At 37.8% G+C, this 27,005-nt stretch overlaps 2 protein-coding genes across 4 annotated transcripts; both read left to right on the forward strand.

Moving 5' to 3' along the window:
- The first annotated feature begins 10,713 nt into the window (after nt 1-10,713).
- Nucleotides 10,714-21,325, forward strand: LOC122668411 (WD repeat-containing protein 44-like). 3 transcript variants are annotated; one of them, XR_006333910.1, is made up of 9 exons: nt 10,714-10,777; nt 11,257-12,438; nt 12,524-12,614; nt 12,826-12,983; nt 13,077-13,128; nt 18,619-18,698; nt 18,814-18,907; nt 19,119-20,696; nt 21,019-21,325. XR_006333910.1 is itself a non-coding variant. In XM_043864980.1 (7 exons), exons 1-7 carry the CDS (start codon nt 11,284-11,286, stop codon nt 19,733-19,735), a joined length of 2,247 nt encoding a protein of 748 aa, XP_043720915.1. In that variant the 5' UTR covers nt 10,725-11,283; the 3' UTR covers nt 19,736-20,812. The 3 variants fall into 3 exon arrangements, 1 of the variants encoding a protein (XP_043720915.1); XR_006333911.1 differs by having other exon boundaries at nt 10,729-10,777; nt 11,242-12,438; XM_043864980.1 differs by lacking the exon at nt 21,019-21,325 and having other exon boundaries at nt 10,725-12,438; nt 19,119-20,812.
- Nucleotides 21,326-23,949: 2,624 nt separating this feature from the next.
- On the forward strand, nt 23,950-25,304 carry LOC122668424 (transcription factor MYB12-like). Its single transcript, XM_043864993.1, has 2 exons — nt 23,950-24,188; nt 24,573-25,304. Exons 1-2 carry the CDS (start codon nt 24,056-24,058, stop codon nt 25,301-25,303), a joined length of 864 nt encoding a protein of 287 aa, XP_043720928.1. The 5' UTR covers nt 23,950-24,055; the 3' UTR covers nt 25,304.
- The last annotated feature ends 1,701 nt before the right edge of the window (nt 25,305-27,005 follow it).

Genomic DNA, 27,005 nt, shown 5'->3' on the forward strand with positions numbered 1-27,005 from the left:
GTGGAAGAAGGAGAAGAAGAAGAAGCACAGAGGAAGAAGACGACGCAAAGTTGAGAATGTTGTCGCCACCGACAGAGATGGAGGAGATGAGGGTGCGCAGGTAGAAGGGGACGACATGTTGGGAGAGCCACCTGAGGGCATTCGACTGGTTGGATGCCATTTCAGGGACGAAGGAGTTAGGTATGGATAGTAGCAGACAGATGGATGGTTTACTGTGTGAGAGGAAGAAGATGAGAGGTGCAGGTCCAGATTCTGGTTTGGTCGGTTTGGTGAGCAGTCCATTTTCTTTGGATTTACTGTTTATCTCATCAAACCATATTTCAACTCAACTTTTGTAAGATTTAATTAAGGTCCGTTAGATCTCCTTTAGGCCATGTGTCACTCTCACAAGAGAGGGCAGGATGATGGTTGCTACCTCTTAAGCCATAGAAGATCTGAATCCTACAAAAAGGGGATTTTGGGATTGGAGGGGTAAAAATGAAATTAAAATAAATTAAGGGTAATTTGGGGTTTTAGATAAAGTGGACCTGTCCATGTCATCAATTAATTGTAGTTTTTAATGGTTAGGGTACGGGTTGATAGTAACTTTATAAAGTAGGGGAGGGGGAAGATATTTTTCAAAACTTGGATACTGGATTGATATTAGATAAACTTAGAGGGGAGGGGGTTGATATTTTCCCTTTTTCTTTTACTGTTTTTGTGTGTGATAGGTCCAACTCTATTCTATTCTAAGGGGAAGGGAAGGTGTGAACCAAAAGGCTTGAACCCAAGACCTCCTGGTAGCAATGGGCTTTTAGTCCAACCTGACAAAAAAAAGGGAGGGGGGTGGTTATCAAGGTCAACCCGGTCCGTCCTAGCCCAGCCCAATCAAGGTCAAGCAGGGTTGGGCTGAGTTACCCCGTAAGTTGGGCCTGGGATGCAATGTCCCAGCCCTACCTCGGACTGAGCTGGGCCTAGGTTGAGGGTTGGGATCGGGTTTTAAAAAATCTAGCAGCCCAGTTTGGCCGCAGGCTGGTTGCACCCTTAAATCCAATGTTTCCTCTACTCAAGGTTTTAAAACACGGAATCGGTTAGAGAGGTTTCCGATTCAAATCGGATCCGAATCGACTTGAATCGGGAATCTAAGTTATTTTATGGTGAAAATCGAATCGGATTAGGAATTGGGAATCGACCGATTCAAGATGGTTTATAAAGAATTTTTTTAAGAATCGTCCGATTCCAATTCAAGAGGCAACAAGTAGGAGCGGTTGAATCGGGATCGGTGTCAACTGAATCCACCGATTCACCGATCCGATTCCCGATTCTTAAAACGTTGGTTTCTACCAAGTCTTGTAGAAAGTGTACAATTTACAAGAAGAAGTACATCAAAGGCATTGACAACTCCTATCTTCAGTTCTTCACGTAGAGTATGGACCATTACCTCAATATCCATCCAAAACCGGCCATTTCAAAAAGGGTATGAAACTATGGATATTAGAAACAGCTCATAAGCTACTGTAGGTTGTATCTCATAAAGGCCCACATTGTTGTTCTATAAGTAATGAATTCTAGAGTTGGAATCGAAAACTGCAAAGAGGATTACTTCTCTGGTCCTGGTGAGAATTATAGACCATGAGGAAGGAGTACCCAAGGCAGAAATCTGTGAAAAAGACTTATTCATCCTCACTAACCCCTTCAAGGTTTAATAGGAAAAAAAATAAAAATTAGTGGAGACTCATCCTTCTCTTGAGGAAATTCTATTATCCTCAAGTCTCATAAAGATCAAGTTGGTCTCAGAATCCCAACTTCAGGTATAAATTTATGGGAAAATGAATTCTGTCTAGGAGCGTGGTTCTTGTATTAGCATCCTGGCCAATGATAAGGTGTGCACAAGCATCGACCTGGTGGGATGGTGTGGTCATTTTGCAAGTCCTTGTGTCTGGATGTAGGGACGCGATAGAGAACATGTTTCCTAAATTTTAAGACAAGTATTAACTTTCCAAAAAGGTTACTAACAAAAGGGAAGATTCTGAAGGAATACGAAATCATACTCATTGGGTCTTTTAATTGCAAACACAAAACTCAATTTCTCTGTAATGTTTTCAAAATGTATGGGCTAACATCAGTCATTGTGTGGGTTCGGATTAGTAGATGAATCTTGACAAAACCCAATTGAGAGTGATCCTCATGATGGCCTGATGGGCTTCAATTACGTGCCTTAAAAGAGTTAAAAGTTATGTGGGTCTATTTACATTTGGACCTTGTTATGGGAGAGATGTTGAGATTCCAACGAAAAAGGCAAAATAAATAGTCTTACATCGGATATGAATTGGGAATGTGGAGGGGTTTATAGGTTGAGCACCTTCTCCTTAATAGCTAGCATTTAAGGATAAGTTTTCAAACCCTTTACAAGTGGTATTAGAGCCAAGGCGAAAAAAATAGTCCCACACCGGGGGGATCTATTATCTTATTTAATCTGTCATAATGGCCCCATAAATTATTTCTATCATTTACTTCATCTGATCCATTTAATGGGATTGTTTTATTCGTGTTGGATTTCTCTCTCTCATATATCAGATGGAGTTCAAAAACCAAAAGGAGTACAGCACTCCAACTAGAAAGTAGAAACCGATGGCAGCAGTAAGACATTGTCACATAATTAATTGCTTATGCAGGCAGAGATGCCCAAAACAAAAGGCAAAAACCATTTTATCGTTTTGCTACAAAATATATTTAAGGTTGAGATCCATTAATTAATGGTGAAGATCGAGCTGGGCAACACCAAGTAATAAAGCCATTGAAAACAACTATCTCACAGATTTGCAGATGATGATCATTTCAAGAGTTGCAGAGAGACATAAGTTGTTGGTCCATGCCATAGAGCATAGAGCATAGAGCATGGACCATTTCCTCTAAGATCCATCTAAACTTTCCGGCCCAATTCATTCTAATTAGAGCAGTCCAGGTTTGACGACATATATTACAACTCAACTCAACTCATGTGTGTGTGTTAAGAGCTACTAGCTAGCTATTGTTGGGGGGTTGGACCACCAGTACTGACCAATGTGATATCCAAGTTGTAGCTGTTACTGTAGTGGCAAGCACACCCATGGTGGTGACTGACTCACTTGTCAGTGAAAATGTGATCTCTCAAGGGTGGTCCTTCCATTGTTCAGACATTTAATTTTGGAAGTCTAAAAACCAAGTTTGAGGGCCAGGCAATGGGCAAAGTAGCGGTGTCAATGAATGAGTTCAAGACTTGATCTAATAAGGGTGTATTGGTTTTGATTCGGTTTGAATTCAGTTTCTCTTATCGGTTCGGGTTTTTGATTTTTTTTTTTAAAATTTTGAGCTGGTATTGATTTCTTATCGAGTTATATCGATTTTGACAACCCTAAGACGAAATGACAAACACCTGTTACTTTAGGCTCTCATGAGATGAGGACAGTGATGAGGGGTGCACATGATTCTTCTATACACTCCTCATCATAGAGGGTATTATCCTCTCCGTTTTCTTGCCCGGAACAGTTGTCTGGTTCCTCTCATAGGGGGCCGGAAATGATGACCTAATCCCCTGTCCAACCACACTGTTCGAGTGAGGTTAAGTCGGACATTTCAGCCTCCCTATGATAGGAACTAGACAACTGTACTAGAGAGGAAACCAAACAGAATAAAAATTTGATCTTATACCCTAACACTAAAGCCTAAAGACACACCCCACAATGACAGTGAGTGAGTGAGTGAGTGTTTGATGATTGATAGCTGCACATTAACACCAATTTGGGCCGAGAGGAGTGGGGCTGACTTCACCGGCCAAAAATTCTTCTCCCAATATAGATTTATGGATAGGGATGAATGTGAATTCATGGACCCTTGCACCCATGGCTTAAAGTCAACTTTTTCTTTTGTTTTCACTTTTATCTATCTAAATGAGTTGAGTTGTACACCACTATTGTAGTCAACTTTTTTTCTTTTGATCTATGTGAGTTGAGAGTACTGCTAATTTTTATTTTTAACCAAAAAAATGGACTCAGGAGTGAGTGATGGCTTCTCACACATTAATACATTCCATGAATATTTCATGCAGGTGGCCATGGACATGAACCCAAAGCAAGCCATACATGCAGAACCTTTTGACAAGAATGAAGTTGGAAGAGATTCAGATTTTTAGCATTAATTTTAACATAATATATATAGGGAGAGCATTCTCTGTGGGGGAGCGTAGGGGTCCCGCATGCATCAACTAATGAAAGCATGCACTGGCATCTCAGGGGTAGGATTTCCGTCTTTCTTGGGGATGGGGCGGTTATTTGCCCCCTCTATTTTTGGGCGTGGCATATTTATTTGTTTTTGTTCTCACATATATATTCTGTTTTAATGATCTAGATACATGTCATGATCTCTAAGTATAAAGAAAGTAATAGTAATAAAGTAAATTTAAATTGTAATTAAAAAATGAAAGACAAATAAAAAGAGCTAAATTCAATAGTCTACCCTTTCCCGTTCCTGCTTTCACCAAGGAACTTACGGCAGGAATACATGATAGTGCATTCAACAGGCCTGCCCTTACTCTATTTCTTATCGGTCATGGCGAGCAATTTAGCTCAGTAGCTCACTAGCTCACTAGCTCACTAGCTCATAGTTACCTCTCACAGAAAACATTTTCTCATAGATATATATATATATATATATATATTAATTAATGGTGATCTTCTTTTTCTAAAAGGAGAACCTGGTAAACTGGTGATGACAAATTAGGTGGAACCATCTAAGCCACAAGATGTGATGTTTCATGCCTGTGATGCTTAAGAGTTGAATTGCTATTTGGTTGAGAACTCATTATTTATAATGATGGTCGCTTATGACTTTCTTTAAAATTCAACTTAAAAAGTTGTGATGCATTTAAAACTATGGGCTGCAAATTGTTGTCACCAAAATGGTCAATTAAGAAAATAATTTGTATATTGTTTTATTTTTTTAATGTTATTTAATATACTATTTATGAGAAATGACAAGTTTTACCTTTATTTGAAAAAATGTGTTATTTTAAAGGGGTAAAAAAATAAGATTACCACTTCTTGTATGAACTGTAAGCTTGGGTTTCCATGCAAATATTGATGAATACGAAATGCTTCCTAATTTCTCTAAGATAAGGAGTGCATTATTGCTAGCTGTGAGCATGCATGAAGCATACAGATGAACTTGTTTTTTCTTTATTGAAAAATAGTTCTAGACTCACTATTAGGGTTTTAAAAATGGGATTGAATAAGGTTGATCCTGATTCCCCCTAGATTTGACTCATGCTAATTCTTTGCGATAACCCTAGATGCCTAGAATATATCGATTTTGAGGCTGATTTGGGGTCGATTCGATCTGATCCAAGCTTGGACCATCCAGTTCCCTATTCTAGGTTCTCTCTCTCTCTCTCCTAGTGACGAATTGTCTCCCACTCTCCCATTGGCTGGCTCTCCACCCCACCAGCTCAAAGCACACTCTTAGTTTTTTTTTTTTTTTTTTTTGTAAGAAAAGTTCTTTGTGGGGGAGCGTATCCCCCACACCCAGACATAGGGGGCAAAATGACCGTCCGCACCCCCATGATGCCAATGCACATGCTGTCATTGGCCCCAACGCATGCAGGGGTCACACTCCCCCATAGAGAACACCGATGCTTTTATTTTATATATGATAAGAAAGTCTTTTTAAATATATAAAGATATGATAATAAGATTTCAATATTGGAAAGTAATTCATGCATGTACGATTGTGCGAATAATATTTACGCACACAAGTACGTATCTATGAAATAACCCTAAAACTATTAATAAATTAAAAATAAGTTGTTTTTAGTTCTAAATTTCTAATTATCTGGTCGGTTACCAATACGAGTAATTGAAGGAAGCATAACATGATGAGTTCGTTAAAAATATAAAGATTAGAGTGTTGGAAAGATAAAATAGATTCATCCCTTCCCAAACAAAGTCAATATTAAATGTCCACTCTTTTTTTTGTATCTCATCATCTCTTAAGCAACAAAATGGATTATCAAGGAAAAGGTTAATTAGTACTTTAGTGACTTTGGGTAGCTTAAATTAAGTATGATCAAGTACTTTTCATATAAGTCAACAATTAAAAGAATCTGGTCGGCTTTCTTTAAGTCTTCATGCATTGGTTTTTTTAAGGAGGGAAGGTAAAGGAGGCTGGAGAAACGAACTTCAATAAAGTTTATGAAAAACTGTAATTAATAAGTATTTTCTATTTCTAGTTATAGGGAATTAAAGTATTAAACATATTATTTAAGCTCAAATTAGGGGTAAAACATGTGTTAAATATCAAGATTTGTAGATAAATGAGCACACAACCCCAAAACAAAATTCATTGCATCTCTAAGGTTTTGTAAAACATGAGAAAGTTTTTATTAGGTGAAGTTTTTCTTCACTTACGAAATCTCTTCACCCCCATCACTATGATCTCATCATTATTTTAAAATATCATTTTATTGTTTCAGGAATCTCATCCAACGGCCAATACCCATGAATAAATGTGGGTGGAAAAATTCGGCCCCTTTTTGTCTTTTGGTTTGTAATTTTAAAGGGTTAAGTTATTTCTTGATCCTTTAATAATATTTCTTTTAAAATTATAGATTTTAATTAGACATTAAAAAGCAAAAGGATTATACAGAATAATATAAGGGCGAGAGATCGTTGTCTGGTCGTGTAGCCTCTGCACCAACGCAAGAGTCAATGAGAGTGCATGCAGGGGTATAACACATGCATTGCATGAGATTTTCTATTTTAACCAAAGGTGGGATGGTAATTTCATGTACTCTTGTGTCTAATCGCAAGATCCGGCCATGTGACCAAACAATGTTTTTTTTTCTTTTCTTCCATATATAATATAAGTACACTTGTCAATGACACTCTCTAATGATCTTCTAAAACCCACATAGAGGTAGTGGTAGTTAACTTACCTCTAACCCTAATTTGGAACGTTGGTAACCAACCAGGCCCAACCTGATTAGTGGCAACATCCCACGTACTTGAATGTTTAATGACTTTAATATTTCTTCTCTTTTATTATGAAGTTAATTTTTTTATTTTCTTGCATGAAAAAAATTCCCACGTGGAAATTGTCATGTTAGTACCAAAACTATTTTTATAAATAGACAGTTTTGTTTATATAATAGAAAAAGAATCAAGCTCTATAAGATGCTGGGTGGCCTTATACATATATGATCGTGTATGAAAATAAACACTTATGAAGGGTCTGATCGATTCATATGTTTCATTGGGAGATCAAACTATGAACCATCATCATGATCCCCATGGGTCTCGTCCGAAGCTTTGGGGCAACGCCGATGGCTTTCCTAGAGCTAGAGGTTGTGCCCAATAGAGAGGATGGGAAAGGAAGGACAAGAAGGTCATTTTTGTAGGGGGGTGGGAGAGAGATAGATTTAGACTACGCTCAACACCAGTGTGCCCAGCCTTACTTATATTAGAAGTTCATGTAATGGTTGTTGGCAAGGAGTAGTTCGTTTCTCTGACGTTGAGAGTGTAGAACTTTATCTCCTACAAAATGGCAAGAGATTGGAAGTTAATATTACAAGAAAAGGTTGTTTGATCCAACGTTATGTTACCCACTGCACAAGACTCCTACCACTAGGGGTCTGGGGGAGGGTCATAACACCCGATTTCGTAAAGAGTATTTCTCGATTCGAATCCACAACCACTTGATCGTAATAGAGCAACCTTAGTTGTTGTTTTGAGATCCGTTCTCTAAACCTCTCCTTAACATTATAAACTCATATTTTTAAATGTATACTAAAACTCCATCATCCCAACCCAGAGATCATAGTTTTTTATCTTTTTTTAATGAAGGTGATCACAATCGTGTTGCTAATAGCAATGAAAAAGGTTAGGCACATCGTTGATATATCGCAAACTAGCACTTGTTGTCTCTTCCTCTCTTTTTCCTTTTAAAATAAATCTTGTATCCCTTCTGCCCATGTAAAGCCCTTTTCCACACCCTCATTGGTGCTATCCGTTAATTTCTCTAATGTGAGCGGTGTGCTTATCCCTCACCCGATAGTAATTTTTTATATAAAATATTGATAGTTGAAGAAGCAAAACGACAAAATTGTCATAGGGGAAAAAAATAAAAAAACATAAATCCCATGCCCTGTTATTGTCGTTTATGGATGAAACGGAGTGGACATTCGGATCACCCCCTGGACGGACGGAGATGGTTGATAGACCACCAATTGTGACAGCCGACGCCTTTCGGCTTCTGTCTCCTTCAATCCCGACCATTCACTGATTTCTCATCATACGGTTCCCACTTTCTCACACCACTAACAGTAAATTAACAATAGATTAGGTGAAAATTAAAAAGGATTAGAAGAAGAATAATCTGAAGCTGTAATTGTCAGCTTTGCTTAATAATTTCATGTAACATTTCTTTCCTAATTATTACTACTCTTTTTAGTCTTTATTGTTCCGACATCATGATTTTGTCTCTCTCTCCCTCTTTCTTTATCATCTTAATGTTACTCCATGGAAACATGATGTTGCAAATCTGATTCTTAAATAAATAGGAATTGATTTGAATAGGTTAATTAAATTTTAATCAAATTGTATAATGGCAATAGATCTCTACTTGGTGGAATGGATTTGGATCGTCAATTTCGATCTAATTGGATCAGAAGTGGTCGATTCTCGTCGATTTCAATTTATTAAATCGGGCTTTTTTCGTGGCTTCAAAATGATTCTGATTGAATTGGGACCGGTGGAAGCCGATTCAATCGTCTAGTCCACTTCTTCGAACAATGCTCATGATGTCGTATCTTTTCATATATGTCCTTAGTCATGATTACCTTCTTAGTAGTTGCAAATTTTTAAAATTCTTTATTGGGAGAATGTTCTCTGTGCCGAGGCCCAGGCTACGCCCAGACACATGGGGGTGGGTGCAATGACCACCCTGACCCCTTGAGTGGCAGGCCCATGTATCTGGGCGCAGCCTGCGTTGCGACACAGAGAACATGAGCCCTTCTTTATTTTATCTCTTGACTAATTTTGGTTGGTTTAAATTTGGGCATTTGAGCAGTAGAGCTACCTTGGAGTCTATTTGTCCATACAATTTTAATATCAAATTTTATAATTTACCTTCACGATCATGGTTCTTTAAATTGGAATCGAATCAATTTGTTAAATTAAATCAAAATTGACCATTTCTCATTGATTCCCAGTTCAAAAAATTAAAATTTTCTAACGTTTAGACTGATTCTTGCTGAATCGAAATCGGTGGAGGTAAACCATTTGGAATGATTAATATATACATAATAAGTTAATAAGTCATTCATGATTAGAATACACAATTATGGTAAGAAGAACAAACAAACCCCAGTGAAAACTTAAGAGACAGAATAAAAAAATAAAATATATAAACAACTATAACATTACAATTATTCTAAAAAAAAACATATAACCATAAACAATTCAATTCAATGTTAAATGTGCATCTATTTCAATAAAAAACTAAAAGAGAGAGAATTCGTTTGAATAAAATACCTTATATATCATTTACCAAATGATTCAATTTTGATTTTATCTAAAAATCTTGAATCTAATTGAACCAAACCAAGATATTTACATCGACGAAATAGATTTGTTTAACACCTTTACACAAAATACAAAGATTTACGTGGTTCACTTGAAAATACAAAAAACATTAGGACCACCGATATTAAGGAAGAGTGAATATCACTTCATGAATTAGACATAGATCAGGTTTCCCCAATAATATATTCTAACTTATCATCACGATTTTAAGAATTGGTGTTGGATTGACCGTATCAATCGCTTCATATTGATATTGGTCATGACTAATACAATACAAAATTGTTTTTTTTTTAAATGCAAAATGGTGTTTTGGATTTTAATCAGAAACAATAGTTAAAGCAACAATTGATACCATCATCACAGATACCGTGAACTAAATCCATGTTCATCCTAGCAAATGTTTCCCCACAAGGTCAACATTGACATGAAGCTATATATATATATATATATATATATATCTACATGCCCTTTTGCTACATGGAAGATTGTTATGGAAATCTGCTAGCTCTATTGATGAACTTCATCTCAAGCTCATGATTTAATGAAACTAGTTATTTAGGTTAAATTAGAAGTGGCCTAATAAATCTAAGAAAACCTCCAATGATTTACTGAGGGGAAAAAAAAAAAAAAAAACCCCTAGAATCAATGTGATCGAGACATCCAAAAATAAGGCTGTGTTTGGTATGTATTCTAACTCAATTTTATATTTTGGGATGATAAAAATAATTGTTTTTTCATCTAGAATACGAAACCAACCTAAAATACATTCTAAGAGTGGATACCAAACACAGCCGATTTATCTATTCAATTCCCATTTTCATACCAATGAACCGATATGATACCGCTTGAAGACTTGAACACATGCATGCAAGTGTCGAATTCTGAGCAAGAAAAATGCGATTGGATGACATTTTGGGTAGTGAAGTACGCAGCCGCTCACACTAACACTTCCCCTCCCCGAAATCTCCTTTTCTCCAGCTTTCTTTCTCTTCACGAATTGCGAGGTTTTTTTGTTTTTTTGTTTTTTTTAAAATTAAAAAAAGGCTTAAAATTTTACCTGACTCTTATAAATGAACGTCTTATTTTATCAGTTTTGTTTACTCCTCTTCTTTGGTTCTGAGAGACCTGGAAGGCCCATGGATGAATGGAATTTTTGGGTTTGACGAAGAGTTAATGGAAACCAGGTAGGAGAAGCCTATCTTGAAATTAACCTTTTTTGTTTACTTTTACTTCTTCTCTGAAATTTTGGTGGTTTGGCTTGTGTGCTGTCGAATTCTACTGTTTTCTCATTCATTTCTTCAAGTGCTATGCTTGATTGTTTCAACGCGTTAGAGTCTTTTTTTTGTTCTTATTATTATGTGCTTTTGATCTGCTCGTACTGAGTTATGATGGAGATCGGGTACTTGTTACAACTTAGGGTTTATTGGACTCTCTCAATCTTTCTTTTTTTGTTCCGAATTGGGATTTTGTTCGCTGTTTAGAGTAGCCAGCTTCAATGGGATTGGATTAGGATCTGTGTGGGGTGTTTTATTTTATACCTTACGTTTATAATATGGTGAAAGACTGATCTTGGGTTTTTTTTTTTTTTTTTTTGGCTTCTCTTTTGTGTTTTTGTTCAATTTTAGACATTGGCTGAGGATTTAAAAAGATTTCTCTTGAGTAGGTTTTCATGGGTTGAACTTGAGGAATCATGGGGAGTCGCAGCGAAGAGGAAGAAGATCGATTCTTCGAATCCCGAGAGGAGCTCGCTTCTTTGTACGATTCGGGATCGGATCGCCGCGACAGTTTTGACTCCGGTTCCGGGCTAGTAAATCGGGTCTCTGATAGTTCACAATACGAAGTTTGGGTTAAGATTCCAGAAAGCATTCGTGACCGCCGGAATAAGTTCCTGAAATGGATTGGTGATGATTCCGAAGATGTCTCCCTTCACCGCGGAGTGGGTAACGATAGAGCAACAGAGAGCAGTGGGGCTGTGCTGGGAAGTTCTGATTTCGAAGACGGGTTTCAGTCGAGTCGGTCTTCCATCTCTTGTTGGTCCAACGGCGCTCCTGATTTTTCTGAAGATGGGATCTTGGCTGAGAATTGTGTCTTTAAAATTAAAAACTTAGATGATGGAACAGTGTTCATCGTGGATGAATTAGGACAGGATGGGATGCTGAGCAGACTTCGTGAAGTCAATTCAAATCGACTGGTTACTGTGGAAGAGTTCGAGAAAACACTCTGGTTATCCCCTCTGGTGCAGCAATTTATGAGGAGAGAAGTTTTAGAGACAGTCAATGTAGTGGAGAAGGCTAAGAGAGTAAAGAGGGGGTGGTTAAAGAGATTGGTCGCCGTGTCCCGCATTGTGAGTAGGAAAGGAGATGGTGGCAATTCCCATTCCGACAACTCTAACTCTTCTTTGGCAACAAGGGTTCAGAGGGTCAGGGTTCGTCCTTACAGGAAACGGTCCAAGGAGCTCTCTGCTCTTTATATGGGACAAGAAATATGTGCTCACGAGGGTTCAATATCGACAATGAAGTTCAGTCCTGATGGACAGTGTCTAGCAAGTGCTGGTGAAGATGGGGTTGTCCGTGTATGGCAGGTAATTGAGACTGAGAGATCAAATGAAGATGACATTCTGGATGTTGATCCCTCGTTTGTATATTTTACCATCAATCACTCTTCTGAGCTGGTTCCCCTTTTTGCGGATAAAGAGAAACTGAGTAAATTCAAGACACTCAGGAAAACGGCAGACACAGCTTGTGTCATCTTACCGCCAAAGGTCTTTCGGCTGTCTGAAAAACCACTCCATGAGTATCATGGGCACAGTGGTGAGGTCTTGGATCTGTCATGGTCTAAGGACAAGGTAGCTGTTTGACAGTAGCAGCTAATTTTTTTTCCCCTGTATTTTTCTTGATCTACTCATTTTTTTCTTCTATTGCATTGTGAAGTATCTGCTTTCATCCTCTGTGGATAAAACTGTTCGATTGTGGCGAGTGGGATACGATGGATGCCTCAAGGTCTTCTTTCATAATAATTATGGTACGCATCTATTATAGAAACAACAGCAACATAATAATAATAGTAATAATTATAATAATAATAATAATTAAGAGGATGATGATTTAAATCTATCTGACATCTATGTAGTTAGTGCATTCTGGTTAAGTTGTTTGGGTCCCTTGAGTTATGGGCTCGATCTTGTCTGCTTAATTTAATTGTACCTCTAATTGATCTGTTTGTTGTTTTGCAGTGACTTGTGTTCAGTTCAACCCTGTGGACAATAATTACTTCATTAGCGGTTCAATAGATGGAAAAGTCCGAATCTGGAAAATTCCTCTTGGTCATGTTATTGATTGGACAGATATAAGAGAAATAGTCACTGCTGTGTGCTATCGCCCGGATGGACAGGTTTGTTGATTGTATATGTTATCTTGTCTAATGTGATGCTGCTTCAGGTATCTCAGGGTTTGGGGTAAATAATATTTGTAGTTTAACTTGCAGGGAGGGATTGTTGGATCCCTGACTGGCAATTGTCGCTTTTATGATGCATCAGGTATGTGTACGTGCACTTCTACATCTTCCTTTCCTCAGAAAATTACTGCCATTATATGTAGTGATGCTCTTTCAGATATCCACTAGACCTGTATTACCTTTATAATATTTTATGCTTACTGGGGTATTTCAGCTTCTCAGGCTGAAACATATATGCTCAAATTGGTGCCATATATTATAGATGGCATTTCTGTATATTTTACCCTATTAATAGGTTTCAGGTGTATTGGATGTTTTTTTTTTTTGGATGAATAGGTGTATTGGATGTTTGATACATCATATCATGTAAATATTGATGGCAAGTTGTTTTGATGCTCTTCGAAAAAGTTTTATGAACACTAGAAGTTCTCATTCTCTAGGTGACTACAAAATATTAGTTTAATTAAGGCTTCTACTAATACCATGGTGTCAACAATCAGGTCAATACCTGTTTGTGACTTGTGCTGGAAATGTTGATTTATATCCTTTTCTCCTCATGTATCCAAGCAATGATTTCTGTGTATTGTGATCGGGTGAAACCAGGTATGTGATTGGACTTTGGTAGACTAATGTAGATCGATCAAGATGGATCTGCAGGAGATGGGCCGATCTCCAAGATTCTGTTTCAAGGGCTGATATTGCCTAGATCTACCAATCAGATATAATGGCCAAGTTTGCTCAGATCTGATCTCAGTTCTAATAGCTAGAATTTAAGAAGAAACTTCTCATATTTCAATAATTAACTTTCAAGATAAAAGTCCGGAAAAAAAAAACTTAAATATCCGATCAGTGAGGTGGATTGAGAGAGAAAAATTGGTAATCGATGGGTTTTGTGTAAGAGATTAAAGTGAAATTTAGGATCTTAGATTAGCATGCAATGGAAGGAGGGAAGAGAGGAGATAAAATCTGTTGTGCTGTCTCTATATGGAAAAGAAGAATTAGGAGGAAAAGAAGAGGGAGAAATTAACTGCAGTGGGAGGGGGAAAGATACCAAATCTAGAGAAGGGAGAAGAGAGAGAAAAGCCAGATTGGGTTATCACACTTTCTTTTGTAACAAAGCCAAAGAATCCAAAATTTCCATTCAACTAACCCATCCATCGACTGAGGGGGTTGTTACATATTAAAGAAAAACAAATTCCTATTAAACAGGGATCCCGACAGCTAACCAACTTTTCTAGTAAGTTAGGATTCAAATTTCCTAAAAACAACCTATGACAAACATACCCTTATTTTTTTTTCCTCAAACACCCTTCGGTGCGGGCGATGGGAAGGGGAGTGGTGGGCAGAAGATGAGGGGTCAGAAGTCGGGGTGGGGCTTAGGGGGAATCTGGGCTGGAGGGGGAGAGTCAGGGATGAAGGGATCGGGGTAGGGAATCTGGGCTTAGATAACAAGTATACCCATATTTTTAACTTTAACAAACTGTTAATCAATAGCTAAACCAGAACTCCACATCCTGCCTTAAAACTCTAAATAGGTTCAGATCTTGCCCTGACATACAAGATCTGAACCTATACTTATCAAATGAATACCCACCACACGATTTGGGTGGTGGATTGCTTCTGCATTATAGTCCATCAAATACCTGTTGATGGGCATTTGTTAGTGTAGTACTAATGTAGGACTGAATTGATGACTCAAACAGTACCAATAACAAGATCTTTAAATCAAAGAATAATTCAGAATATAGGTGTCAATCCTAGCAGATCTAGGAGAAGGGTACTTTGGTAATAAACCAACAAACAAGAACAGGAAATAGGGTAGTCAACCTATACTGAATTCTATATGAAATAGGAAGTAAACAGAACCTGAAATCAGTATTCAATCAAGTAATAAACAGTAATTAAGACCAGGGGTAAAATAGTAATTTAACTAGGGAAATTAAAAATCATAAATTAAGGTTATGAATGTTTAATCATTCTGCTAAATGGAGAAATAACATGAAATAAAATTGATGAAGGAACCAGAATAGATTCAGGCATAAACAGAAGCTCTAACAGGGACGGGCAGAACAGAAATTTAGAAATAAGTCAAGATCGACCGGTCAGTAATAGGTCATACTCTTATTGAGTTCATCATTAGGTTTCTGAACATATTATCAAAATCTTGAAGGATTTTAATGGGCGGATTCCTTAATCTCAAAAACATGTAACATGTATATTCTGAGTAGAACATGAGTTGCAGAAAAATTCAAGGTCTGTTGCAAATGGCAGAATCTAGAAAATAGGATCAACAAATCCAGTACAAGAATAGCAGCAGAACATGAGCAATAGAACGATCCACCCGGGCTTCACACCGCAAAGTGATCTATTGGATCAAACACCAATCTACCTTGATCACACACAAGGGGTTCTTGATGAAACATATGAGTTCTTCATGGGAGAAGAAGAGCATCCAACAGCAGCAAAGTTTCTAAATTTGTGCGTCTGAAAAGGTCTCCACACATGTTTCTTTTATAACCTTAAAACAATAGAGAGTTTTAGTTGGACTTGGAGATTAGGCTTGGAGAAATCCCTAGCCAACTCTTAATGTAAGACTAGAACCAGCATAGGTCTAATCCCAGGCAGGATCAAATAGGAAACCTCCAGTTAACAAGAAAGAGAACAATGGGGATCTCAAATTGGTTGAAAGAGAATGATCGGATCTCAAATTGGTAACCACAGGTGAACAAGAGAAGTAATAAACAGAATTCCCACAAACTAGTAACCTGTTGATGCTGCAAGGGCTGAATAATCTCCTGATGCATAGAATAAACCCCCAAATAGAAGAACCTGATCAAAACAGAGGTCGAACACTTTAGGATTTTGGGAAACCCTAGGTTCTCTTGGATCGATGGTGGGGTTGTCCCTGCTGGTTCGGCTGATGAAGATGGTCCTTGGTAGCAATGATATAATGAATGTAACTCCAAAATATTGATGAGAATACTTGCAGAAGAAAAATCCAAGCAGCAGCAGAACCCTTGAAGTCAATTAAGCAGATTAGGGCTTGAAACCTTAAACCGATGGAAGGGGATGGGGAAAGGGAATGGGTATCTAACACTAGGCCTCTCACCTATCCTCTCTCAGGATTTCAACAATTGCTCAAAGCAAATTCTGTATTCATTCAATCGTGGGCTCTCAAGAGCTGATTACAATGTTTATATAGCATTATAGCTTAATGGCTGAGACAAAATAAATAAAAAGAGAAACTAGAGTCCAACTAGGATTCCCAACACTACTAAGATTCCCAATTAGACATACAACTCTAACATAACTATGAAACTAAATAAAAGTCTAATAATAAAAATAAAATAAAACCTAACATCAGACCATGGTTTTCACTGCTGGAGTAGGGTAATCCTTACACCTACGGTGCTGCTGGTGTAGTGGTGTAGGATAATCCCTGCACTTGTGGCTGTACTTTTTTGTATACAGCCTAGATACATCAACTCCTCTAAGTCAGCTGTCCTGGTGGGGCCCATAAAATTGCTCATGTGAACAGTGTTTTTGCCCTTTTCTTCGTGCTTTGATCTACATCAACTCTACTACCAACAACTAGTCAAATTTGAGTCCTAACAAGCCTATGACTCAAGTTAGCTGAAGAAATAAAAGATAAGAGTTATCAGCTTAAGGCTGATGTGGACTCCACTAACTCATTTGCTAAGAATAAATAAAAGATGCAACTTAAATTGAACCACATAGAACCGGTTCAATTGAACTAATCCAAAACAACTTAAAAATAAATTAATTATAAAATGTAAGTCCTAATAAAGGAAATCCCATGTGCAATCTTACTACCCATGTTTTAGGCCCACGAAAGTGGCCAAACAAGCCCATTTCGTTGATGAATCTGCATCAAACACTTAATCCTATCTTTAAAATGCAAATGCTCTACTGTTAGTTCCTGGAATACAAAAGCCAAAAATGCAGCTAGTATCTTTATTTGTTTTCCATGCATTTTTGCTACCTCATAGTCCAAGCTTGAAGTAGTCTTTTATACAGGGGAAATTGATTTGCTACATACACCAATTTTACTGTTGCCACTTGGAAAATGTTTTTACTTGTGTCTTGTTTTTGTTAATAAAGCCTCATTCTTGACTAAAAACAGCATCAATTTGCATTCTTTGATAGTCCTTGCCATTTATTATATGATGCTGTTTATATATTTTTTTCACCTTTTTTCTTTGTTTCTGGTGTAATATAATATCATAGAAGAAGTGTGTTTGAGCAAACTAATATGGATGCTGATGCGGTATCATATTTAGTTTGATATAAATTATTGTGTGGAAGAGGTCTAGGAGTTGGAAGTCTCTGTTTTCACCTTTCACGAAACTTACTAAATCTGCGTGTAGGATTAGTAGCGTTTTTTTTTGTTAATCTTTTTTGATGTTGAGGGGTGCTTCCATGGAAGAAGAACTCGGTTGAAACTGCAGGTTTCGACCGAGTTGTCTCTGTTTCGCAGCCTACTGAGACGAGATTTGGGTCGACTTTAAATTCAACCTGGTTTCGACCCTGTTTCGGCCGCATTTCGGTAATTAATTTCACAAGTTTCGATCTGAACATCTGTATAAATTCACTTATCCCCATCTAAACTTGAGGAAACCTGGCTCGAAACTAGGACAGACACTTATTTATGCCAAATATCATTTAAGTAAATGTTTTATATATTTGGTATTTCATTTAAGTAACTTTTTTTTTTATATTTGATATTTATTTAAGATATTATTCATAAATAAGCAAATACCTCTCTATTTGAATCCAATAAAAATAGTTAAAAAATATCAAATTCTAAAAGTATAAAAAATCAACCATCTCCCCCCAATTCAAAAACAAAACTGGATTTCGGCGGTAGGTGCAATTTTCAACTTTTAAATGTTATTCAATAAATCTTAATATGCTAAAACAGTGCTAAAAACCAAAAGAGCGGTAAAATATTCATTTGTTTTGATGTCTAAAAATTCATTTCCATTCAAAACGATTTTAAATAGCATTCACGCACACCAAATTAAGTTTGATTGGAACATAACTCCTTCAATATAAATCAAATTTAAGCAATCTTGATTTGATGAAAAGTTTCCAACAAAGCTTTATACACTATCAAACTTATTTGATACCATGTCCAAGAACAATATAAACTATCAAACTTGGGTCAAAACACAAGCATTAGTTTGGGTGTTTTCTATGTAAAACTAATGCATGGATTGGGTTCAAAATGTCAAAGATAGGCAGCACAACAAGAATCAGAACACAAAAACAACTTCCAGGCCTCAAAACCAAGATTTCGAGACCAGGTTTCAACTGAGATATGATCGAAACCTGGGAAATCTTGGTTTCTGGCTGGTCGAAACCAGTGTTGGCACCAAGTTCTTTATCCTTGGGTGCTTCGATACTGCAGACAAAGCCAAATATCCATAATACAACTGGAGCTTTAATCCATCTAGTTGTTTTATATGCCTAGGAATAGTTATTTTTTAAAATTTTTGATAGAGAAATTTGCCCACCTAATGATCACTGGTTTGCATTTTGCATGGATCAGATAAGCTTCTGCGACTGGATGATCAAATATGTTTACAGAGTAAAAAGAAGTCACCTTGGAAAAGGATCACTGGCTTTCAGGTAGCCATCCCTCCTTTATCTCATTTCCCCCCCCTCTTGTTTTTACCTCGATAGTCTTGTTTGTCTGAACATCTTAGTAAGCATGTAATTTTTTGCTTCATTCTTGGCTTTTTAGTTCTCCCCAAGTGATCCAAGCAAAGTAATGGTCACCTCTGCTGATTCACAAGTACGAATTCTTCATGGGGTTGATGTGGTCTGCAAATTCAAGGGTAAGCATTTAGTCCTTCCATTTTGTGTAGAATTTATTGACCTACTCTATAAAATTTTTGTGGGGATCCCACACTATTTACTGCAATGCTTGTGCCCAGGATGCAGCATGTAAGTGATGTGATTTTCGAGCTACTTGATGTTTTTCCTTCCTCATAATCTTAGCACATGTAACTTGAATATTAATAAATTTTGCACATTTCTATCTTGCAGGTCCTCGGAATGTAGGGAGCCAAAGATCTGCATCTTTCACTGCAGATGGGAAACATATTATCTCAGCCAGTGAGGATTCTAATGTATATGTCTGGAACTGTGATAGGCTGGATGGACCCACAACCTCCCAGTCAAAAAGCACGTGGTCTTGTGAGCGCTTCTTCTCTGACAACGCATCTGTTGCTGTACCTTGGTGTGGCTTGAGATCTGGGGATGCAGTTAGCTCAACTGTTTCTGACAGTCTTCCATCCCCTAAAAAATTTGGGGATCCACCAGCTACTAAGACAGAAAATGGGTGGTTGCATTGTCTGCTGGATCCACCAGCTACTAAGACAGAAAATGTCCTCCCAATGCCTTCACCTGATCGTTTCTCTTTGAGCCATGGATTCTTTTCAGAGGCTTTACCAAAAGGCTCTGCCACATGGCCTGAGGAGATGCTTCCTGTGTCACGCTCACTGTCCGTGTCATCGACAGTGTGTAAATCCCAATACAAGTTTCTAAAGACTTCCTGCCAGAGCACACTCAGTTCTCATGCATGGGGTCTGGTGATCGTAACTGCAGGCTGGGATGGGCGTATCCGATCGTTCCTCAATTATGGGTTGCCGGTTCGTCTTTGAAAGTATAGGCTCAGGATGCCTTTTGGAAAGAGTTTTACTGTTGGGCGTTTCAACATACGTTGCTGCCCCTTATGCTGGATGCTGCAGATTTTCATTAGTCCAGCCCAAATATGTGAAAGAAATGATAGGTTGTGCTGCGTTGTCAAGTTGTGGTGGGGTGTTTGTGAGTGGGCTCAATTCTAAATTTTATCAGCATCCACTGCCTCAGCAAATACAGGTTTGATACTTCACGGGCATGTGAAATGTAGAGAAGTTTTGACAAACTGGGATTCTCTGTTTGGGGCCCTTGTATAGGTTTTATAATATAGTCTAATTAGACTCTGACAGCATGAAAGGTGGCGAGGTATCCATGGTTGTGTTGTATAAATGGGCCTGGTGAAAAAAAAGAGGCCAGATTTTGTTCTTCTGGATTTGGAAATCCAGCTTAATTATATGATTCTTTTATTTATTTTTTAGTGGAGGAGGTGGTGGCTGCCTGAAGCAAAGGAAGGGTCAGTGAAGATTTTGTGCATATTAATGTCAGGGTTTATGGAACAATTGTTTATTAAGAATGGTGAAGTGGGCAGAGGTGGTGGGTGGAGTACATTGATGGGAGATATGGTTAAGAACAAGCACCTTTCGTGACATTGTTGGCTGGTCTGAATGGTTTTGCGAAATTTGGAGTTTGTTCTTTCAGATTGGGTTTGTAGTGATAGCAGGAATCCGGGTGGGCAGGGTCTCCTTAGAAAGTGACTGGGCTGCTGGACTTCTGGTGATTAATGTGGGTTGCGATGTCAGGGATACAATGATAATCGAAGTTTGGGTAACCAATTCCAGTGCCGCTTTCCTGTATTGTGTGCTGCCTATTGCTCCTGGTCTAAGTGGTTCAGCAGAGACATCCACCATTGGCTCTACACTCTCTACCCACAAGGCTTCCCTTTCCTGAATTGGTAGTTCCCACATTTTGTCTGTCACTAATCAGGTTCACATCATGTTGTGTATTTTTTCATCATTTATTACATATTTATACTGTGATTTACTTTTGAAAGAAAATTGTACACAAAGGTGGCATTGTATCAATATAAATTTTATCTACTTTAAAGTTGTTGTAGATCACTATTCAGATTTGGGTTGGTGCCATTGATTGTGTGTTCATTAGCCTCACATGTGTTTGTTTGAAAGCATTTAGAGTGGGTTCTTGATTGAAGAGGGTTGCGACTGGCAACCCAGTTTTCTTTTCCCTGTGTCGGGGGTGAATGGGTTGTGAGAGGATGCTGATAGTTTGATTTGTTCTAATTTTGCAGCCCATGGCATGCACTGTACAGGGAGGATAATGGGGGAAGCAGATCAAGATCTTAGGTACATTCTTGTGGATTTAGTTCCCTGTGGAGTCTCTGCCTGCTTTCCTGGCGACTGGCTAGGCAGTGAAGCAACGTTGTCAGTGGAGCTTGGCCATCTTCCCATTAAAATACAACGCAGGTATGGATCTGGGAAGAACTAAACTGCATCTGATGCTGATATTCTTGGTTCCCCAAGTCTTGCATCTGGGCACTAGTCTTCTGCGTGGGGCTTGGATCAAGCGGCTTGGACCTTTGATCACAAGCCTCAGACAGACAGAGATACCTGGGATTAGTTAATCACCTCTCCTACATGCCGTAGTGATTAGTCAGAAAGCTCACCTCTGCCTGCAAGACTAGAAAGCTCTCTTTTACATCACATGAATCGAAATACTACAGGTTTGAAAATAAATAAGTTGCTTGCTAGTCATCGAATATTATTCCCACCAGACTTGAGCCAAACTAAAATGGTTCAAATTGTTTTACACACCTTTGCCGAAGGAAATCAATCATGAAAACTACCAAAATTCCTGTCAAACATAGCAGTTGGGAATGAGAAATCTCTTGAAGGTATATGGCATACTTTCTTACACCAATTTATGTTCTACCTTTGTTTGGGCTGGCAATTGCATAGCAAGGCTTGACTCGTAAGAGACTTTTGGATCATCTATCACGACCCTTCATAGCAGAAGTATTTATCTGTTCTACAGGGAAATATTTTGGTCTAGAAAAAACAATTATGGGTTCTCAGTCGGACTCGGCTTGTAGTTGGAGCGGGAGACAATTCCAGGCATTTGAATTTGGGATTGCAATGTTACGCGTTTCTTCTCTAAGCAGTCAATTATTATCCAAGTGACCTACTAACATGTAAAATGCAAATTATAATTTGCTTGGATTCCATGACTTCTTTTGGAATCCTTTCAAACAATTAAAGAGAAAGAGACATCTTAAACAAAAACATTTTTGTCATAGACAATTTCAACATCTAGTTTGACATAACCTTGATTGCTATTATCTACTGCACATGGAGGAATGATTTGTTCTTTTGGCATATATATGAATTCAAATTTCATGATGACACAAACATGCACATTGAATTTGAATATTATTTATTAAACTTTCAAGTTTGTATTATAAGTATTGTTTTGGGAATAATAGATTAACAACATATCAAATTTCAGTTTCAAATCAATCATTTTATGTTTCATGCAGTGTCATACTCTCCAATGTATGTCCATCTAATCCCTTATTATACCAAGCTCCCTCTTTGCAATCCTGAAACTTTTAATGGTTTGTCTTACAATAAGAACAACTTTGATTGAATTGAAACTTAAATGTATGAATGGGGACCATTGGGTTTTCTTAACCATCATGAAATTTCAGCCCTATTTGAATTGTCGAAATGGCGAAAATGATGTATGGTTGCAAAAATTAAATGTTAGCAAGTGATGATAACAAGTTGAAACAATTTGGTTTGTTGGCTTATTTGCAGCTTGGCAATATCCATTTGCCTACAAACTTTAGAGAATCTGTCCCTTTTTAAAAAAAATATATGAAATAGAGAGTTGAAAAACAACTTATTAAGAAAAGGAGAAAATCTTGTTGTAACTAAAACTGGTGAAAAAGATATTATAATCTTACTATTTTTTTTTTAAACCTTTTTAGTATAACATGTCAATGAGGGTAAATCTTCTCATTTATGATGCATATTCAAAAAGTGTGCAAGACAATGATGGTTCTTAAGAATGACATAATAATAAGTTATTTTTAAATTATTAAATTTTTTATTTTTATTTTAATCGGATAATAAAAAAAAGTTATAATTTCTCACTTCACTAGTTTGGTATGCATCATAAGAAAAACAAAGAAAAAAAACATCATACTAAATTGTGGGCATTCATCTACTCAACAATTAAAAAGGTATATCATCGTCACACGGCATAAATGGAACTTATTCCAATGTAAATCAATGTTTGCCCCTCACGCGTCCAAAAAGAGGTAGCTTATCGTCCAAAAAGAGGTAGTCATTTCTAAATCAAAAGAATAGGATTTGACTCAAAATTGAAGCCATTAGATCGAATGCCGGTCTCTTGGGGTAGTTTCTCAACTTTATTTGAAAATAGATTAGTTATCCATAAAGATAAAGAAAATTTTCTTGTAGTTCTGGCTCATGCTCCAAAAAAATTAAGGCACATAAGAGAAGAACTAACTGGTTAAAGAATACTCTAGACATGGAAAAAAAGTTAAGGGGGGGAGAGAGAGAGAGAGAGAGAGAGAGAGTCCTTGAATGCATGCATGAAAATAAAAAATGAAAGCCAAGTCCATTACGAATTTTTCTCCTCTCTGGTTCCTTGCCTGGTCAGGTGCGCAGGTTCCTCTCATAGGAGGGCGTAAATGACGACCTCACCCCACCTGGGCAATGTGTTTGGGCAGGGGGTGAGGTTGTCATTTCCACCCCTCCTATGAGAGGAACCTGCACACCTGACCGGGCAGGGAACCTGAGAGGAGAACGATCAAGCTCAAATTTCAAAGGAGAATGGGTATTTTTGATATTTTGATTCTTAGCAGAATGATCGGTTGCCATGCAATGCAAGCCGTGCACGCGATAATAGATGTACTCTTGAAAAGATTTATTAAAGAAGGACTTGATTTAGAGAGAGAGAGAGAGAGAGGAAGGAGAAGGGCAGATAGATGGTGATGAAGAAGGGTCGTTGAGCACATCTTTGTCTACCAAAAGTCTAGTGAGCAATTTCCTCGAATAGCCCTTTGGAGATAAAAAAGAAAAAAAAACCCAATACGTAATTCGTTGGAGAATTATGTGAGCACATGTTTACTATTCTTAAATAACTATTTGTCAAGAGTTACAGTCTCTTATGGTTTAAAAAGGGTCATAAGGTTGTGACATTTTGTGCTCATTTGGGCATCTCTCCCTCTCTCTGTTCTTCTGCTAACTTCTCCTCTCTCCCTTTGGAGGTTAAGATTGCAGAGAACAGAGGTAAGGGAGATGGGAAGAGCCCCTTGTTGTTCTAAAGTTGGTTTACACAGAGGTCCATGGACTGCAAGAGAGGATACAATGCTCACTAATTATATCCAAGCTCATGGTGAAGGCCAGTGGAGATCTCTACCTAAAAAAGCAGGTATGATATATATTTGTTTCCTTAATTTCAAGACTTCAAATCATTTGGTTCTTGATGGCTTCTTCTCTTTGGTCCTGAATATCATAATCTGACCCACCAAACACACACAGTCTCTCTCTCTCTCTCTCTCACTCTGCTCCTCTCTTTTTTTTTCATGGTCATTAAATTCCACAATCAATTATCATACCTACCATTACCATTCCCATGATTTTCTCAATGATTGATCTTCTGATATTAAGTGGTGGTGATGGCTATATTGATGGTCAATGTTGGTTAAAGGAGGGATTGCATCTGGGCTATTGTTAGTTTCTTGTTTGCTTCCTATTCAGAGACACAAATCTTACTTATCTTTTGCTTGTTTGTCATTTTGGTTGTCCATCAAAGGGCTCCTCAGATGTGGAAAGAGTTGCAGGTTAAGATGGATGAATTACTTGAGACCTGATATCAAGAGAGGGAACATCAGCCCAGATGAAGAAGACCTTATCATCAAACTCCATTCACTTCTGGGTAACCGATGGTCTTTGATTGCAGGAAGATTGCCTGGTCGAACTGATAACGAGATCAAGAACTACTGGAATACCCATCTCAGCAAAAAGCTCAAGAACCAGGGGAACAATCCTAATGCCCACCAAAAAACTAAACGTGAGCCCAGAAAGAGAAAGACCAGCAACAAGAATCAAAAACAGAGCAAGAACAGGGGTAGAGCAAATAATGGAGGAGGAGGAGGAGGAGGAGATCAGATTCATAAAACAGAAACTAAGATCCATCTCCCAAAACCCATCAGGCTGACATCTCTCTCCATGACAAGGAACAACAGTTTCGAATACCACAGTACTGTGAGTGGATCTTCTAGTAGTTATAATGGAGTAGTTGAAGGTGACAATGGAGTTGTTGGTACAGAAGTAGTAGAATTTCCATTCCCATTTTCATCATCTGATATTAATGACATTGTGAATGGTTGTGTTGTTGGATGTGAATCTGATCAAGTTCCCACAAGGGAAAACATGTTTGAGAAGCTGTACCAGGAGTATCTACAACTCCTCAAGAAAAAGGAAGAAGAAGAAGAAGAGGATCAGTTGCAGTTAGATTCCTTTGCCGAATCTTTATGGGTCTGATGACAGAAAAAAAAGTCCTCTGAACTGACTCTGGAGAGAAGGGCAGGTCTGTCTGAGTAGTGGAAGACTTAAGAACATAACACATCACCACAAACCCATGATTGAGACTTTTCCTTTCCAAAGCTGCTGTAGAACTCTGAGGAAGATTAGAAAGTCATGTGCTCACCTTCTCTTCAATATAACCTATATGTACAAGTTTGTATCTGCACATACTTAGTGGTTTTTAATATGGAATTATAACTATGAAGTATTAGTCAAGATTCTAGACAGAGTTGGTATGTGATAAAATAAAATTATAAAATTTCAATTAAAATTGAAAAAAAGAAATTAATGATTAAAAATACAAGGATAATACACTAATGCATAGGAAGATTTTAAAAAAAAAATGACGTACCCAATGCACGAGGCTTCCGCTTCTGTGGGTTTGGGGAGGATCATAACCCATGTAGCCTTATCCCTGCTTTGTGAAGAGGTTGTTTTCTAACTTGAAACTAGAGTCTAGGGAGGATCATAATGTATGCAGCTTTACCTCTACTTAGTGAAAATGCTACTTCCCCTCGAACATGCAACCACTGGGTCACAATAGAATGAATAGAGCAACCTTACCATTCGGACAAGGTCCGTCTTCTTTAATGCATATAGGAAGATAAATAGTTAGAATTTGAATATGAAATTCCACACATGATCAATTCATCTCATTTCCTAAATATTCAATAATTGAACGGTCACGAATCATGATACCCTTTTACGTGGCATAAGAAAACATATTAATTACACAACTTTGCTTCTTGTTGCACCAAGGTTATTGGCATCAATATCGGAGGCTAGGCCATATCGCTCTTCGGCAATACTGATACCAATACATCTGTATCGGATCATATCAGTCTAGGATCCGACAGAATTTCATAAAAACAAAACATGTATTGGCCGATCATTGATCTAATGTGTGGGACCCATCACCAAAACCGCCCCTGTTTTTTTGATAAGACCAAAACCGTCCCTTTACTTAGGTTGGCATGCATGCACTTATGGTGTGGGGTTGAGTTTGGTGGGCCTTGTTTCACCATATCACCAAATCCGGCTTAACTTGTCAGGAGTCAGGACAACCATCCAATCCTTTATTTATAGGAACCATCCATAAGTGACAGTACAAGAAGGTAATCGGGGTGAGGGTAAAAGTGTCAATTCAAACCAAAATTGTTTATTGAAATCGAATGGAATTGTGTAAATTGGAATTAATAAATCGATTATTATTTGATTCGATTTGAGTTTACCATATTGAAACTTTAACCCCAAAAAAAAAAAGATGACCATATTGAAATTAATTTTTTGGATTTCAATTTTACAACGACAAACCGAATACAGCTTGGATACACCGAACAAACAAAACATTAAAGAATTTAAACCGAATAAAAACTAAAGGAAAGTGTCTCTGTCGCCCCAACCCCCCCCCCCCCAAAGAGTGGGGATCAGCTATCCACTTGGAGAGTAGTCAGATCATCTGAACACTCCATGGGGGATGTATGGGATTCATGCCCCATGGAGAGTTCAGATCTGTTCCCCTCATCTTCAAGTGGGGAGTTGATTCGGACTCCCCAATAAAAAGTAGCGATGTTATTTTATAGGGGGGAGAAGAGAGATAGACACATGGGAGAATAACAGTGTCTAAAAAATCGGATCGGATTGGATCAGATTGATTATG

This window comes from Telopea speciosissima, chromosome 1 (assembly GCF_018873765.1).
Source record: "Telopea speciosissima isolate NSW1024214 ecotype Mountain lineage chromosome 1, Tspe_v1, whole genome shotgun sequence".
Taxonomy (NCBI): Eukaryota; Viridiplantae; Streptophyta; class Magnoliopsida; order Proteales; family Proteaceae; genus Telopea; species Telopea speciosissima.

Coding starts and splice junctions, on each gene's coding strand:
- LOC122668424 (XM_043864993.1), top strand. CDS start 24,056: ATGGGAAGAGCCCCTTGTTGTTCTAAAGTTGGTTTACACAGAGGTCCA. Junction 24,189..24,572: donor ATCTCTACCTAAAAAAGCAG/GTATGATATATA, acceptor TGTCCATCAAAG/GGCTCCTCAGATGTGGAAAG.
- LOC122668411 (XM_043864980.1), top strand. CDS start 11,284: ATGGGGAGTCGCAGCGAAGAGGAAGAAGATCGATTCTTCGAATCCCGA. Junction 12,439..12,523: donor TGTCATGGTCTAAGGACAAG/GTAGCTGTTTGA, acceptor TGCATTGTGAAG/TATCTGCTTTCATCCTCTGT. Junction 12,984..13,076: donor GCTATCGCCCGGATGGACAG/GTTTGTTGATTG, acceptor TTTAACTTGCAG/GGAGGGATTGTTGGATCCCT.